General features: G+C 35.2%; 1 protein-coding gene and 2 long non-coding RNA genes across 4 annotated transcripts in view; 2 read left to right on the top strand and 1 right to left on the bottom strand.

The window, feature by feature from the left end:
* Positions 1–3,811, top strand: part of LOC108366886 (E3 ubiquitin-protein ligase KCMF1-like) — a 9,861-nt gene extending 6,050 nt beyond the window's left edge. Inside the window, exon 6 of one of the 2 annotated variants that reach the window (XM_017621373.1) lies at positions 2,649–3,811. In XM_017621373.1, the coding sequence (XP_017476862.1) occupies positions 2,649–3,204 (556 nt within the window). In that variant the 3' untranslated portion in view covers positions 3,205–3,811. The remainder of the gene's footprint in view (positions 1–2,648) is intronic. The other variant, XM_017621374.1, reaches the window with a different exon arrangement.
* Positions 387–868, bottom strand: LOC108366888 (uncharacterized). Its single transcript, XR_001848171.1, has 2 exons — positions 835–868; positions 387–659 (listed from the first exon to the last, which is right to left on the bottom strand). It is a non-coding gene; the product is annotated as an uncharacterized LOC108366888 (long non-coding RNA).
* A 2,710-nt stretch (positions 3,812–6,521) lies between the features above and the next one.
* On the top strand, positions 6,522–7,839 carry LOC108366887 (uncharacterized). The gene is made up of 2 exons (XR_001848170.1): positions 6,522–6,576; positions 6,977–7,839. It is a non-coding gene; the product is annotated as an uncharacterized LOC108366887 (long non-coding RNA).
* The last annotated feature ends 7,742 nt before the right edge of the window (positions 7,840–15,581 follow it).

The following is a 15,581-nucleotide window of genomic DNA, read 5'->3' as shown; positions in this document are numbered from 1 at the left end:
CTTGTTTAGTTCTAATTTCGTAAATGATAACCCTACTGTGGATTCTAGTTTCTCTGCTAGTGTGAGTTCTACTAATTTTGGCTCCCTTAGACTTTCCTCTGACGATATTGCTAATGGCATTTTAAATCTAGCAGCTTCTGCAAAACAAGATATTGATGGGCTCTCTTCATATATGTAATACTTCTTATATTGATAGTAACGTATCTTCAAATTGTGTTTTTATTCCGTAATCAAAGGGAGACAACCTATCAAATAAATGTTTGCTTGTGTTAGTATAAATGTATATTTGTGAACTATTACAAACAAACCACGGTCAAGTCACTCCAGGAGCAGTTTAAATTACAAATATTAAAAAAATAGAAAAATAAAATAACCAAAAGTTTTTTCCTGAACGTTATTGGGGCGAGCTTTGGCGTCTGCCCGTTTTCCCTGATACAGCTCATTTTTAAGTAAATAGTATAACATACTGACGCGTGCAACACGATTCCTTTTTCCTTACTTTTTGTTCCAAAGATAAACACTTTTTTTGGCTTAAATTAAAATTTAATTTTGTAAAATATTGACGGTTACTGCACCGCTCCTGATTTTGTATTATTTTCAAACGTCATTCTGGGTACATTGGTTGGTTGGTTTTCTCGTTCTATAATTATATATCTGCACTCTAATGTTGGCGGATATACTTTCAACGTACTGCCAATATAGAAGTATTACATATATGGCTCTCTTCAAACTTTATAAAGAAGTGCCCTGCTTTGATCTCTCCTTTAAAAATTATTTTCAATAGGTCTCTAGCCCCGGTATTTTTTATGATGAATTGAAATTGACTGCAATTACCCCTATTCTTAAAAGTGATAAACAAAAGTGATGTCTGTAATTACAGACCCATTTCGAACCTTGCAACAATTTCCAAACTTTTTGAAGTTGCCGTCAAGGAAAAAGTCTAGTCTCACCCAATCAACATGGTTTCGTCCCCAACCGATCTACGGTTACTAAGCTAGGCGTCTTCAGTGAGTATTATATTGCAGCTATCTCGGAACGGTTTCCAAGTCGATTGCATTTACATTGATCTTGCTAAAGCATTTGATAGAGTTTCGCATAGTTTGTTGGGCAGTAAGCTAGCCTCACTGGGTTTCCACTCAGTATTTTTGCAATGGCTCAAATCTTATTTGTCGGATAGGCGCTGTGTGGTCTCTGTTAATGGTTGCTCATCGGGGGTTCCTCAAGGTAGCATTTGAGGTCCCTTACTCTTTGTATTATTTATAAATGATGTGAGTTCTTGTTTTTCATTTGCTAAATTTTTGCTGTATGCTGACGATTTGAAAATTTTTGCTGTGATTGAACATTCGCATGATGCGCTTAGACTTCAGTCCGAGATTAATATTCTACACAGTTGGTGTCTCAGCCCTCGCCTTTCTCTGAATATTAAAAAATGTTTTCAAGTTACTTTTTCCAAAAGTCACAGTATTCTTTCGACGTCTTATGCAATCTCTCAAACTCAACTTCAAAAAGTTCAAGAAATCAAAGACCTTGGTATAATTTTCAGCTCTAATTGGTCTTTTAACAGTCATATCAGTCACATCATTTCTAAATCTTACGCTGTACTTGGCTTTCTCAGGCGTCAGAGTTCAATGTTCTCTGACCCCTAACACTTAAATTGTTATACATATAAATATGTATAAGCACACTATATAGTTTGCTCGATTTGTAAACAAAGCTTCTCGGCGGTGAAAAATATACTATTGTGAACAACCTAAACGAGCGCTTCATCGAATGAGCGCCATCATACCAAATGAAAATTCGTTCGCTCAGCACTTTCGACCACAGTCGAAAATCGAATGCAACTCATAATAGGGGCCCAAATGTCTTTTTAAACCAAAAATATTCGAAAGAAATCCCAAGTGTCCTGAAAAATAAATCACGAAGAACGACGAAAGCTCCCGAAAAATACGCTCCGAAAATCTTGAAAAATTACCAAAAATACCAAAAAATACGAAAAACCGGAAATAATATTATTCGAAAGTCTCGGTAAAATCCCAAAGCTACCGCAAAATTCAATTTTATTTTAATCTCTTGAAAAACAAAAAGCTTTTACAGCTCGAAATATATCCCTTTTTAAATCCCACAATACTAGAGATACATAAATAAAGTAAGAACTGCGGCCAGTAGCTCTATTGTGATCACAGCTCATCAGAGCACTGCATCTTGCCCTAATCACGGTATAAATTTTATAATGAATCGCGGAGGAATTGAGCGTATGTGCTCTTCTCTTGGCCATAGATGTCCTAAGAATCTGTTCAGTCTCCGCGAAAAGGCTTCACACTCCAGGAGGCGGTGGTATGATGTCTCTTTGGTGGAGTCACAAAAACGACAAAGATTGTTTGATCAAATCCCTATCTTATGCCACTTAGCCTACAATGACCCGTAAAAAACCTGTAATAATTCTAAGCCTCACCTTGGCGAAGTTTATGAGTAACCCGTAACTCTTTAGGTTGTACCTCCCTAGTAAGCTCTTAGCTTGACGGAATACCCGTGGTGTTTCGCCAATCCAATTTCCTCAGTTTGATAGTGTTGTATATTTCAAAAATGTTATCTTTATAATAATTCCTTAATAAAAATGTGAATTTTTCTCCATTTTCTTCTGAATACAGTTCACAATTTGTACAAGCGCTTCTGTTGTCAACACTTTCCTTTGACTCGCTTGACGCTATTGCAATTAGTGGTGCCGAAGCTGAGCGCGAAAATCGCGGCGAATCGCAGGAAACCAACAGTGATAATGTAAATAATGAGAAAGTCTCGGCTGCGAACACAAAAAGCGACGCCAATGCGAGGGAATCGCTGATGAACAATAACACAGATGCCTCGGCACAAACCACAAACACCAGTGGCAGCGGCGGCGGCAGCATGCATGTAAGCGGTGGGCGCCAACAGGTGCATCAGCAGCAACAGACCTCGCCGGAGGATATTGCCGACGAGTACAAGCAATTGCAGCAGCAGCAACAACAACAACAGCAAGCACAGCAGCAAACCTACGCATCAAAAAAGAAATCAACCAGCAACACTAGTGCAAGTGGTGGGGCTGGAGCCGCTGGCGGTAAATCGACAGCTGACAGAGGCATTGAGCGACGGGGCCGTCCACCACCCCCACCAGTTGGCGGAGGCGCAGCGGCTACTGGCTCACAACCGCAACAACAACATTCTAGGTAGTGCTATCGTCCTCATCAGCCATGACATGAACATAAACAAAAACAGCAACCGCAAAAACTAAAACTGCAACATAAAAACAAACAGAAGAAACAACAGAACGAAAACATCCACAGCCACATCCAGAACAACAAGAACAAATCCAATCTCGCACAGCAGCAACAACAGCAGCGACAACGGAGACGAACGGTGTGGTCAATAGCAGATGCAAAAACACAACGCTATGAAAATGAAGGTGCAGTTGAAACAAATGGTATAATGGAGGAGGAAGGGGGGAGTGTTGATGCTGAGGCAGTATGTAGAAAGGCGACGACGACGATGCAATGTGGACGTGGACGTGGTCGACGGCAAGACGACGATGACGGCGACTACGGGTACATAAGAAGCAGCAGAAGCAACAACCAGAGCAAAACATTATAAATATGGTTTATTAAATATATTATAATTATTAAAATTTATATAATTATAAAAGAAAAAAAAAACAACAAAGAGAAGGCAACCCAACCAACCAACACATCTATTGTAATCAAATGAACTAATTATAATTTTAAAGAAATTGAACATTTAAAATTAAAGGAAACACTATTAAAACATAAATAACGAAACAATATCTGTAGCATGGCCAATTTGAATATAGTACCATACACACACATTTCACGTTTACATGCATATGGACATACATACATACATACATATATACAAAGCATGTTTAAAAGAAACGAACGCGCTTAAAGGTAGAATTTTAAAGTTGCGGGGAGGAATGATTTTGATTCGTGAATTAAAACGGAATTAAATACTTCAATTTCATTGGTCGCTTTTGAAGTTAAATTATGTGTATGGAAACGCAAATAAAAAAAGAAAAATTTGACGCGTGAGATTTTTGAATATTTCGTTTATTGATTATGAAGCCAGCGTTCACATGCGACTTGTAACAATAGAGATTTAACAGAATATGTTTATAAAAAGATTTAGCTAATTTTAGCGAATTGTTTAAGGCAGCAATTTAGTATACGCGAAAATTTAAACTTTAAATCGAAAATTTACTCTTTTTGTTACCTTCCTTTTATTAGCTCGAGATGTAACTATGTAATATTGATACGGCTAAAAGATGCACCGATTTCTATTCTCAAGTTACATACCTGATGACAGTACGAATGGCAATTATAGTAGGGACGTTTTAGTTTTTTAAACTATACTTTATTTTTACAATATTCTTCGCGCATACTTGGTCTCCGTGATTTCGTGATTAAAAATTATTAGCTGGTAGGGTTATATATGGGTATACATATGTATATTCAATGCTATTGCGAGTGTCGATTGGTCGTAGAAAAGCCATTAGTCGATTCAGTCAATTATTTTATTTATTATTTTGTAACTTGAGCGAAAAAAATTTGCAGTTTTGTGAATATTTGCTTAATTGTAAGCAGCTTTTGGACACTTTCCTTACATTTGTGCGTTATTTAGATGATAACATTAAAACGATTTGAGTGGCCTAAATCTAATAAAACGAAGATTTCTATAAAAAAAAACAGTAAATGGATATCCTCTTCTATTATGCCATATTTTTTTTGTTTTTAGAGTAAATGTTCCTGTTGTTGTTGTTGTTGTAGCAGCATACAAATTCCCCAAAAACTTTTTGGGGAGTATTGCTGGAGTGACAGTCCTTGGCCAGATATAAATCTGGGTCGTTCCGGTTACGTAGACCCGACTGTCGTGGGAACGATTAAAAGTTCCTCTCGTATTTCGCATTCTCGGGCTTCCAGCATTTCCTAATCTTTCATATTTACTTCAGTTGAATCGCTGAGACAAGTTCATTGGTCCTCTTTTACTATTTCAAAATGAGCTCTAGATTTGCTGTTTCCGATTTCTAGTCATATCAAAAAATTCTATATCGCTTCCTCCATCGGCGTAAAAGTATATTGGGTGTTTTTGGGGCCTCCATTGTATGAAATTTTTAGACATTGCGACTATTGCAAGTGTCGACTAGTAGTAGGTAAACGACTATTATTCGATTATGGCTTTTCCATGGTATTGTGGATGTTGATTTCTCGTTGAAATAGACGACTGTGAATATTTTAAATCGCTCATCCTTCTACAACTGTTTGCTTTTAGAAGGATGAGCGACTAAAAACTATTCCCACTCACTTATTGAACGAGAAAACAACATTGGTAATACCATGGATAGTCGATAATCGACTAATGGCGTTTTTTTTTCTCGAAAAAATGTCACCTTATGGGGCAACATTATCAGAGTACAACATTTTAAAGAAAGAGCACGCAATATGCATGTGAAGATGCTGAGAAAGGAACACGAAAACATGACAGACCTGGCGCAGGGTAGAATAAATGCAACATAATTTCGAGAAAAGAAACCGCTGTAAGAGTCGTTTATCTACTACTAGTCCACACTCGTAATAGGGGTGTTTATTTTGCGTGTTGCTGATCATATCTGCCCAAACCGACGCCAAAATGTGTCGCATTATTTAATTCATTTATGTTCCATACTTTTCTTTGACTTAACTACTTTTCCCATGAAAGCAGTAGTTGCCCCAAGCTGTTTAATTCTGCTGGAATGGCTACCCATCTAACCCCGCTATTATGAATTCATACGATGCACGATAAACGNATAAGAGTCGTTTATCTACTAATAGTCCACACTCGTAATAGGGGTGTTTATTCGCATTATTTAATTCATTTATGTTCCATACTTTTCTTTGACTTAACTACTTTTCCCATGAAAGCGGTAGTTGCCCCAAGCTGTTTAATTCTGCTGGAATGGCTACCCATCTAACCCCGCTATTATGAATTCATACGATGCACGATAAACGCTTGTATTCTGTTGTTCTCTATTACGAATCGATGTTGTCGTATGAAATCCGATAGTTAGCGTAGCTGATTTGTGCTAGTTTGCAAGTAAAAGTGAACAAAAACCACAGCCATTAACAACAATACACCTGTCGGGCATATGAAAACGTTAATACGAGAACTGATATCATACGATATGCTTGCAAGCGTTTATCGTCTATCGTATGAAAATTCATAATAGGGGGGTAAGTTTTGCCTGTGTCTTTCCATAAATACCTTTCGCTAAAACTTCGCTGCCTTTACTCACAACTTTAGTTTTGTAGTTCTTACATGGACGTACTAAATTTAATACGAAATCTGCACCTCCACCGACTACCAAATATCTGTGGAAAGATGCTATTCACAGTCGTTAGTTCAACGAAAATTGGCACTCACAAAACCAACGTTAATAGGTTAATAGTCGTTAGTTTACATAGCTCCAGGCGACATTCGCAATAACGATAATTCNTGAGAACTGATATCATACGATATGCTTGCAAGCGTTTATCGTCTATCGCAGTGCTCGTCAAAGTGGTGGTCCGCGGACCGGTGCCGGTCCGTAAGCCATAAGTCGCCGGTCCGCAAAGGGCGTCGCGAAATGGACAACGATTTTTTGATGTTTTATATTCCTGTTTAATGAGGCTATATACAACTTGTATAATAAAAACAACTTAAATTTGTTAAACATTCATAAAAAATCGCTAATATCTGCTATCATTAAATGGTAATAGGTCATATATAGACACCCGGCTAATAAAGAAATTCATTTAAACAAATTTTAATACATATATGAGATGATCGTAAACGAAAAATAATCAATAAAAAAAGGTACCGGTCCCCGACGTAATAGAAAAACTGCAGCCGGTCCGTCACACTCAAAAGTTTGACGAGCACTGGTCTATCGTATGAAAATTCATAATAGGGGGGTAAGTTTTGCCTGTGTCTTTCCATAAATACCTTTCGCTAAAACTTCGCTGCCTTTTTACTCACAACTTTAGTTTTGTAGTTCTTACATGGACGTACTAAATTTAATACGAAATCTGCACCTCCACCGACCACCAAATATCTGTGGAAAGATGCTATTCACAGTCGTTAGTTCAACGAAAATTGGCACTCACAAAACCAACGTTAATAGGTTAGTAGTCGTTAGTTTACATAGCTCCAGGCGACATTCGCAATAACGATAATTCATTTTTCAAATACATGGGTACATATTGTAAAAATACAAGACTTTTAGTTTTTTGCTGAAAAGAATTTTAAATTTTAGGAATCCGGTAGGCGTATTATACACCTTATGGAGGCGCAGATTTTCTATCTTTTCTGTTATCCGATTGGTATTGAATTTCCGGTTTGCTGTCCTAGTGTGAATATCAAAAGCAAGAGTTTACGAAATAGAGTTAATCTGAAGGAATATTTTACTGGGCTTATTAATTTTCTTGGTGAAAGCTTTTAAAAGATGCGTACCTACGATCGATATATCCATATACAGAAAACAATATATTTGTTTCCAAATTGTTGATGCTAATGTCTTCTTTATTTCAAATATTAACATACTGGATGAAAATTAGGCATATTTCCAATAGAAAAAATGAGATCTATGAAGAATATTGCAGAGCTCTACGATTTACCAACTGGGATTACTAAGTGCTTAAAATAAAAACCAGTGCAGCTACATAAAATACGACCTAAATGAGTTGTGGAAAAATATTTCGCAAACAACAGTTGGAATAAAGTCCTAATGCAAACTTATTTCGGGGTTGAGAGTCATCGTGGGCAATACTTACATAGTACATACATACATAAATAAATTTCACCAAAAAAATATATACTCCATTGTTTTTCTCATTCACTAAAGTTTATATGTATACATACATATGTACATACATATGTATGGTTGTACATTTGGGAGAGCGCAAGCGCAGCAGGTTTATATAAGGGGAAATATTTCAAAAAATTAAACGATGAACGAAATATTTAACGTCTATACATACATATAGAATGTAGATAATATAAGAAAGATGTTGAGAGTGGGAGTGGTTGGCACAGCAATTACCATAAATACATACATAATTATAATGTTAAAAACAAAAAATGAGTCACTACGAAACTGGTAATGAACTTTCGAATTTGTGAATGAAACGTTTCAAATGCTGAAAACGATGAAATGATAATTGTATTGTAAGAATATTTAATAAATTTAAAAAAATTACAGAACTATTTTCTTTCCTCATAAGGTGCGTACTAATGGTAAGATGGTTTTAAATTGACATGGAATTAATTTTTTTTTGTAATAAAATATGTACAAAAAGGAAAATATTAAAGAAAACTAATGCGGGTGGAAAAGCGCTTTTCTTTTCTTAATTTCTTTAGGTGAGAATACAGTTATTTTGAAATCAAATTTATTTAGGATTTTTATATATGTACATATGTATGTATGTATATAATTTGACATCGTATTGAGAGATAAATACATATTGAATACAAATTGCGCTATGTGACAGAAAAAAAATCTCAATATTTGTGCATCCGGTCAAGTTAAGGACAGTTGCAAACTTCTTTATTGGCGCTGTAACCGACTAAGCGATTTTGGTCGAGTCCAAAACAGCACGCCAGTTATTTCTCTTCTGTGCTAACTGACGCCAATTGGAAATGCCAAGTGAAGCCAAGTCCTTCTCAACCTGGACTTTCCAACGCAGAGGAGGCCTTCCTCTTTCTCTGTTACCAGCATCGCGGCCCGCGTTGAATATTTTCAGAGCAGGAGCGTTTCTGTCCATTCGAACGACATGGCCAAGCCAGCGGAGCCGCTGAATTTTAATTCGCTGCACTATGTCTATATCGTTGTAAAGGTCATACAGCTCATCGTTAAATCGTCTGCGATATTCGCGTAAAGGCCCGTAAATCTTTCGCAGAATCTTTCTCTCGNAACTTATAGAGTGTGATATTTGTACGACGAGAGAGGACTTTACCTCTTAATGGCCTACTCAGCCCAAAGTAGCACTTGTTGGCAAGAGTGATTCTCCGTTGGATTTCAAGGCTGACATTATTATTGGTGTTAATGCTGGTTCCCAAATAAACGAAGTCGTCTACTTTTTCAAACTTGTAACTGTCAACAGTGACGTGGGTGCCAAGACGCGTATGCTCTGACTGTTTGTGTGATGACAGGAGATACTTCGTTTTGTCCTCGTTCACCACCAGACCCATTCGCTTTACTTCTCTATTCAATCCCGAGAAGGCAGAACTGACGTAGCCTTGTTTTTACAGATAATATCGATGTCGTCGGCATACGCCAGCAATTGTACGCTCTTGTAAAGTATTGTGCCTGAGCGGTTCAGTTCTGCGGCTCTTATTATCTTCTCAAACATCAGATTAAAGAAATCACACGAAAGGGAGTCCCCTTGTCTGAAACCTCGTTTGGAATCAAACGGCTCGGATAGGTCCTTCCCTATTCTGACGGAGCTGGTGGTATTGCTCAACGTCATTTTACACAGCCGTATTAGTTTCGCGGGGATAACAAATTCAGACATCGCGGCATAAAGGCAACTTCTCTTCGTACTGTCGAAAGCGGCTTTGAAATCGAAAAATAGATGGTGTGTGTCGATCCTATTCTAGCGGGTCTTTTCCAAGATTTGGCGTATTGTGAATACCTGATCTATGGTGGATTTTCCAGGCCTAAAGCCACACTGATAAGGTCCAATAGCTCGTTTACGGTGGGCTTCAGTCTTTCGCACAATACACTTGATAAGACCTTATAACCTATGCTTAGAAGGCTGATTCCGCGGTAGTTGGCCCGTATGGCGTGGTCGCCTTTCTTGTGGATTGGGCAGAGCACACTTAAATTCCGTTGGTCGGGCATGCGTTCATCTGACCATATTCTGCATACGAGCTGATGCATGCACCTTATCAGCTCCTCGCCGTCGTACTTGAATAGCGCGGCTGGTAGGCCGTCAGCTCCAGCAGCTTTGTTATTTTTCAGCCGCGTAATCGCTATTCGTACCTCGTCATAGTCAGACGGTGGGACAGCTACTCCATCATCATCGACTGGGGACTCGGGTTCGTCTTCTTCACTACTTTCAGCGACCCTGCCATTCAGTAGGTTATAAAAGTGTTCCCTCCACAATTTAAGTATAATGATCGGGAAATGTGGTTCCACTGCTCGCGTATGTCGGATTGTTGAAGAGTGCTCTCAGAGAGCAGGTGCGTGAGTCGAGTGGCGAATAAATTGGCCGTCTGTTGTGATTGCAGCTTTTCAGCGTTAAGCTTTCCTTGCATTGTTGGGCGCACATTTTTTGCTGCACAGAGGCGGGTGCGTTGCAATTTTAGGATTTTAAAATGACCCTTAAAATCTAGACTTGGCAAAAAACTATTTTTTCGTAGATTGAAGCAAATGCTGGTTCGCAACTATTTTTCTTGTTAGCCAACAACTAAGCTTAAGTCGCTTAATTAAAACGCTGTTTATAAGTTGTTTATAAAAAATTAAGAGTGCTTTAGTAAAACCGTGCGGCAACAACCAACAATTTTTAAAACACGAAAAAATCAAAATATTCATAAAACTAGGAGCCAAATAATAACTGCGTTTTTAATTTTTCTCTCTGACGTCAGTAATTTTTTTACAGGACTTTGAATTTCCAGGATATTATTGAATAAAAAAATTATTTAAAAGATATGGTGCATTGTAGAGTAACGATATGGTATCAGTTAAAAGGAAGAATTCTGTAGAATTTAAAAAATAATTAATTTTTGTTGCACCAGGACGAATAAATGTTGTTGTGTTGTCCTTTTAAAACTTTATCCTTGAATATCCTTGGAAATTTCCAATATTTATTTTTGTAAAAAATGTATGTCAAGGAATAATATGTAAACTACCACATCCTCAAATTTCGCCTGCTAACTTTATTAGTTTTAGATAAAAAAAAATTTACACTTTTTTTTATAAGATATTGATAGTTACAATATACATACATAAATGAAGATACTAGAATCATTACATTGTACTGTACTCCGCTGGGTATTGGACCAAACCAATTTTTTTAAGAGATTGAGTCATAGGTAAAAAGTAATTTCTCCGTTTTTCGAAGTTAGCCTCCGAAATCGAGATATGGACCTTCGAAGTTCGAAATAGGATCATTGGTAAAAAAATAATTTTTTATTATTATATGTAAATAACTAAAAAACTAAAAATACAGTCTTAGACCGCCTTTTGCTCTCATTTAAATAGTTTCTAAGTTTTTTTTGCAAACTTATATTACAGGTGCTATAAGGGGGCAAAGGTCGAGTCTTCGAAAAATTGTAAACCTTATATTTCAAATAATTTTGAACTGATTTTTAAAAAGTTGCTATCGTTGCAAACGTGATTAGACCCCTTTTTCTCTTCTGATATGCGTATTTGTATACTTTGTATGTAAAAATTTGAGAAAAAAACATTTAAAAGGAAAAAATACCTTTATATATTTTAAACAAACAAATTAATAACCGATTTTTAAAAAATTGATATCGTTTTTAACACTATAAAATCTTTTTTCTGATACGCGTATTTGTGTACTTCGTATATAAAAAATTAAGAAAAAAAAAACACTTAAAAGGAAAAAATAACTTCTTTTATAAAAAAAAAAAGTTAACAAAGAATTTACCAACCGATTTTTAAGAATTTGGTATCGTTGCGATTGAACCCTCTTTCTTCTGGTGTGCATATTTGTATACTTCGTGTATAAAAATTTGAGAAAAAACACTTGAAGGCAAAAAGTACCTTTATTATAAAAAAAAATATTTTAAACAAAAAATTGCTAACCGATTTTTAAAAAATTGGTATCGTTGTAAAGGATACCAGAAAACTTATACATTCTTAAACCCAAAAATTTCGTTTTATAACACAAAAAAAAATATATAATTAAAAACAATCCTGCCCCCTAGATGAGAGGCTGGCTACGGCCTTGTATACAAAGCAATTGAAGTATTTAAACCGTAGGTATATCATACGGTCAGTTTGTTCTTTTTGAGCGCATACATGGTTCCATAATAATGATTCTAGTATCTTCATTTATGTATATTGTAACTGTCAATATCTTATAAAGAGAAGTGTAAATTTTTTTTTATCTAAAACTAATAAAGTTAGAAGGGCGAAATTCGGGGAAGTGGTAGTTAACATATTATACCTTGACACATTTTTTTCAAAAATAAATAATGGGAGTTTCCAAGGATATTCAAGGATAAAATTTTAAAAGGACATTTTCAATACTTATTTGTCATGGTGCACCCAAAAATTAATTTTTTTTTCTATTCGACAGAATTTTTCCTTTTAGTTGATACCCATATTGACATTCTACAATGCACCTTTTAAATAATTTTTTTATTCAATCATATTCTAGAAATTTCAAAATCCTTTTTAAAAATATCCTGACGTCAGAGAGAAAAACTAAAAACGTCGTTTTACTGTATTTGGCTCCCAGTTTTGTAAATATGTTGATTTTTTCGTGTGTAAAATTGACTGACGCATGGTGTATAAGAGAAAATATCATTAAAAATTAAAAAAAAAAATTTTTAAGTTTGTTCAAAATTTTTATTCAAAAACCTGCGTTTTACAGTAAGTGCGGCCGTTGCGCTAGGATCTCTGGGTGTCCGTCCACTTTTGGCAGCGATTTATTTGGTGAAGTGTAGCCGTTGCATACTTACAAGTAAGTATACCACCCCATAAAAGTGAAAGTGCAGATATTAGGATTTTTTCTTGTGCAGGTCAACACCAAATGTAATTCAATCTAAGATATCGCTAGCTTAGAAAGAAAAGTTGCTAAGTCCCAATTTAAAAATTTTACAGGAGAGGAAAAAATCTTCCTATGGCCATTTTCATTAACTATTTCGCAAGACTTTGAATCAAACATTTTGCGCGTTTAAAGCAAAGCAAAACTCCATAAGAATCAGAAGGATTCGATATTTATTAAAAGATGTCGTATTATTTTGGCCTTATCGGATTTGTGGTGCTTCTTTTGGACTTAGCAAATTTTCCTTTTATTGCTTATGAAGAGGAAAAAATAAAATAAGTACCTTTATAATTTTCGAAACGATGCGTACTAAGTTTCTCTAGCCTCTTATATCAAAATATGAGTTTTCATAAAAAGTGGACTTAGCAACTTTTCATTCTAAGCTAGCGATATTGTACATGTAATTTTTAAATGCAGCAAATATAATGATTTTTAAAAGATTAATTTATTATATCAATTGCATCTTTACTATTTGCATATTTTTTGAAAGTCATAACTCAAAATAATACGTTTGTTAGAAAATGCGAAAAACTGTTTCTTATATTATAACAAAAATTTATTCCAGCTTTTGCTGAAAGGTAAATAAAAGCTCTGTGTACATTTTTTGCGTATCATCTCAAAAATGCCAAATTTTAAGTTGTAACTCTTTTGAACACGGTGTGCGATATAGNTCGCACACCGTCTTCAAAAGAGTCATAACTCAAAATAATACGTTTGTTAGAAAATGCGAAAAACTGTTTCTTATATTATAACAAAAATTTATTCCAGCTTTTGCTGAAAGGTAAATAAAAGCTCTGTGTACATTTTTTGCGTATCATCTCAAAAATGCCAAATTTTAAGTTGTAACTCTTTTGAACACGGTGTGCGATATAGTCCCTTTGAATAAAGAATTTGTTTGAATTCCATTAATTTTGTTTAATATATACTGGAATTTTAATGAAACCATGGTTTATTTTAAAAATTTTGGAATATTTGTCGATAAGATTTATCTTTGGTCAGAATTTTATGCGAATAAAATTCTCTCATTCTTCATTTGTTTCATTTTTAATATCTGTATAGCATGTTTAATATACCATAAAAAAGTTAATTCATTGTCTAGTGTGTAGGTCAGTGGAATCTGATTTATATGTTTACTAAATTTCTATACAAAAAACGTATTTCAGCACTACCAGACCACTTTTCCTACTACCTTTTCACAAAAGGGGATAAAATGGTTACCCGCTTTTACTTTTCTTCTCAACTGCAACCTTACAAGGCAGCCGACTGACACAAATGTCAATATTTATCCAACCTTGTATTACACAGGCCAACAAGGTTTTCTAACCAAGGATCGGACTATACTTTTCCGAAGGTCTTTGACGTGCTGCATTCGAATCTGATCCCAAAGTACAAAAATCACGGTTTTGGGCACATTTGAGCTCCTCTAACACGAATAAAAAGTTTTTTTTTCACAAAGATCATCTCGTTGTCTAAACGTACTACTCCTCCCCTCCAAAATTCATTTTAAAGCTTTAAAAAAATATTTATTTGTCACCGAGAAGTCGTCTGTTGAATTTACTGAGTTTTATCTAATACTCCCCGTTTTGATAATATCAACGAATTTACTAAACAATGTTCAATGTTATACAAAAAAACTGCTGTTGGCAAGGTTGCATTTAAAATACTAGTGACCTTAACATTTCTATGTGAGACTGCATTTTTAACAAATGCCTATATAAACAAGTAATTTTTAAGCAAAAAAATACTGACTTTAATTTCCATATAAAATTTTAAGATTATTGTTAATCTCTTCATGATCCAATGATCGGATTTATACCAAATTAGAATGCGACCACCTGTGAGGTAACACCCTTCCTTTAGGAAAAGATATATAGTAATCTGTTAACGTGGTCCAAAGTTATGCGGTAACATACATAAAAAAAAAATAATAATAATAAAAAAATATTCCGACGAATTGATTACCTTATCCTTTTTGTCGATTAAAAACAAACACACTAGCAAGCTTTCAGTGTCAAATGATTTCAGGGTAAAATTGTCGAAGCTTTCAATAAACTTAAAAGAAAAAATTAAGGAATCATCAGAACATTTTCAGTTCTCACATTAAAGCTAAAGTTTGTATTGAGTTTTCTTGTTTTCGTAGACATTTGATGAGTAGGGGTGCCGCGAAACTTTTTTTAGCACAACAAGGGTGCCGTGGTGAAAAAAGTTTGGGAATTCCTGACATAAGGAATCTGTTAAATGAGCTTTGCGTGTAAGCGGTTACCCAACGCATAGCACTTCACATGTAGAAGTCTGTTTCATTTAACAGATTCCTTATGTGATAACTCGCATAGGAATTAAAACCTTATTTTTCGAAAATTATTGAACCGTTTTTCAAAACATGGATATGGTTGGAAAGGTTATTGAAATACCTTTCATTAAGTAAGTAATTATCTCAGTGTATGTGTACAACAAATGCTGATGGACCAATACACTCTGAATACCAACCTCCTGGAAATAGTTTTTTCTTTGAACCCGTTTCAGGTTTGGAAATACTTAACATAGTTAAATCTTTAAACAAATCTGGTTCAAGTGGTAGTGATAACATATCGAATAATACGTTAAAAAATATATCGTTTTACGTTGTAGACATCTTGACGCATTTATTCAATCTCAGTATAGTATCTGGAGTCTTTCCTGATGACTTAAAATGCGCAACCGGTATACCACTCTTCAAAAAAGAGAATTAAAAAAGACAAAAACAACTATAGACCTATCTCTTTACTATCCTCAATCTCAAAGGTT

Source organism: Rhagoletis zephyria, unplaced genomic scaffold, assembly GCF_001687245.7.
Source record: "Rhagoletis zephyria isolate East Lansing unplaced genomic scaffold, Rhagoletis_zephyria_1.1 Rzeph_scaffold_02432, whole genome shotgun sequence".
Lineage (NCBI taxonomy): Eukaryota > Metazoa > Arthropoda > Insecta > Diptera > Tephritidae > Rhagoletis > Rhagoletis zephyria.
The sequence above is the reverse complement of the archived record's forward strand: the minus strand, read 5'-3'. Positions and strand labels throughout refer to the sequence as shown.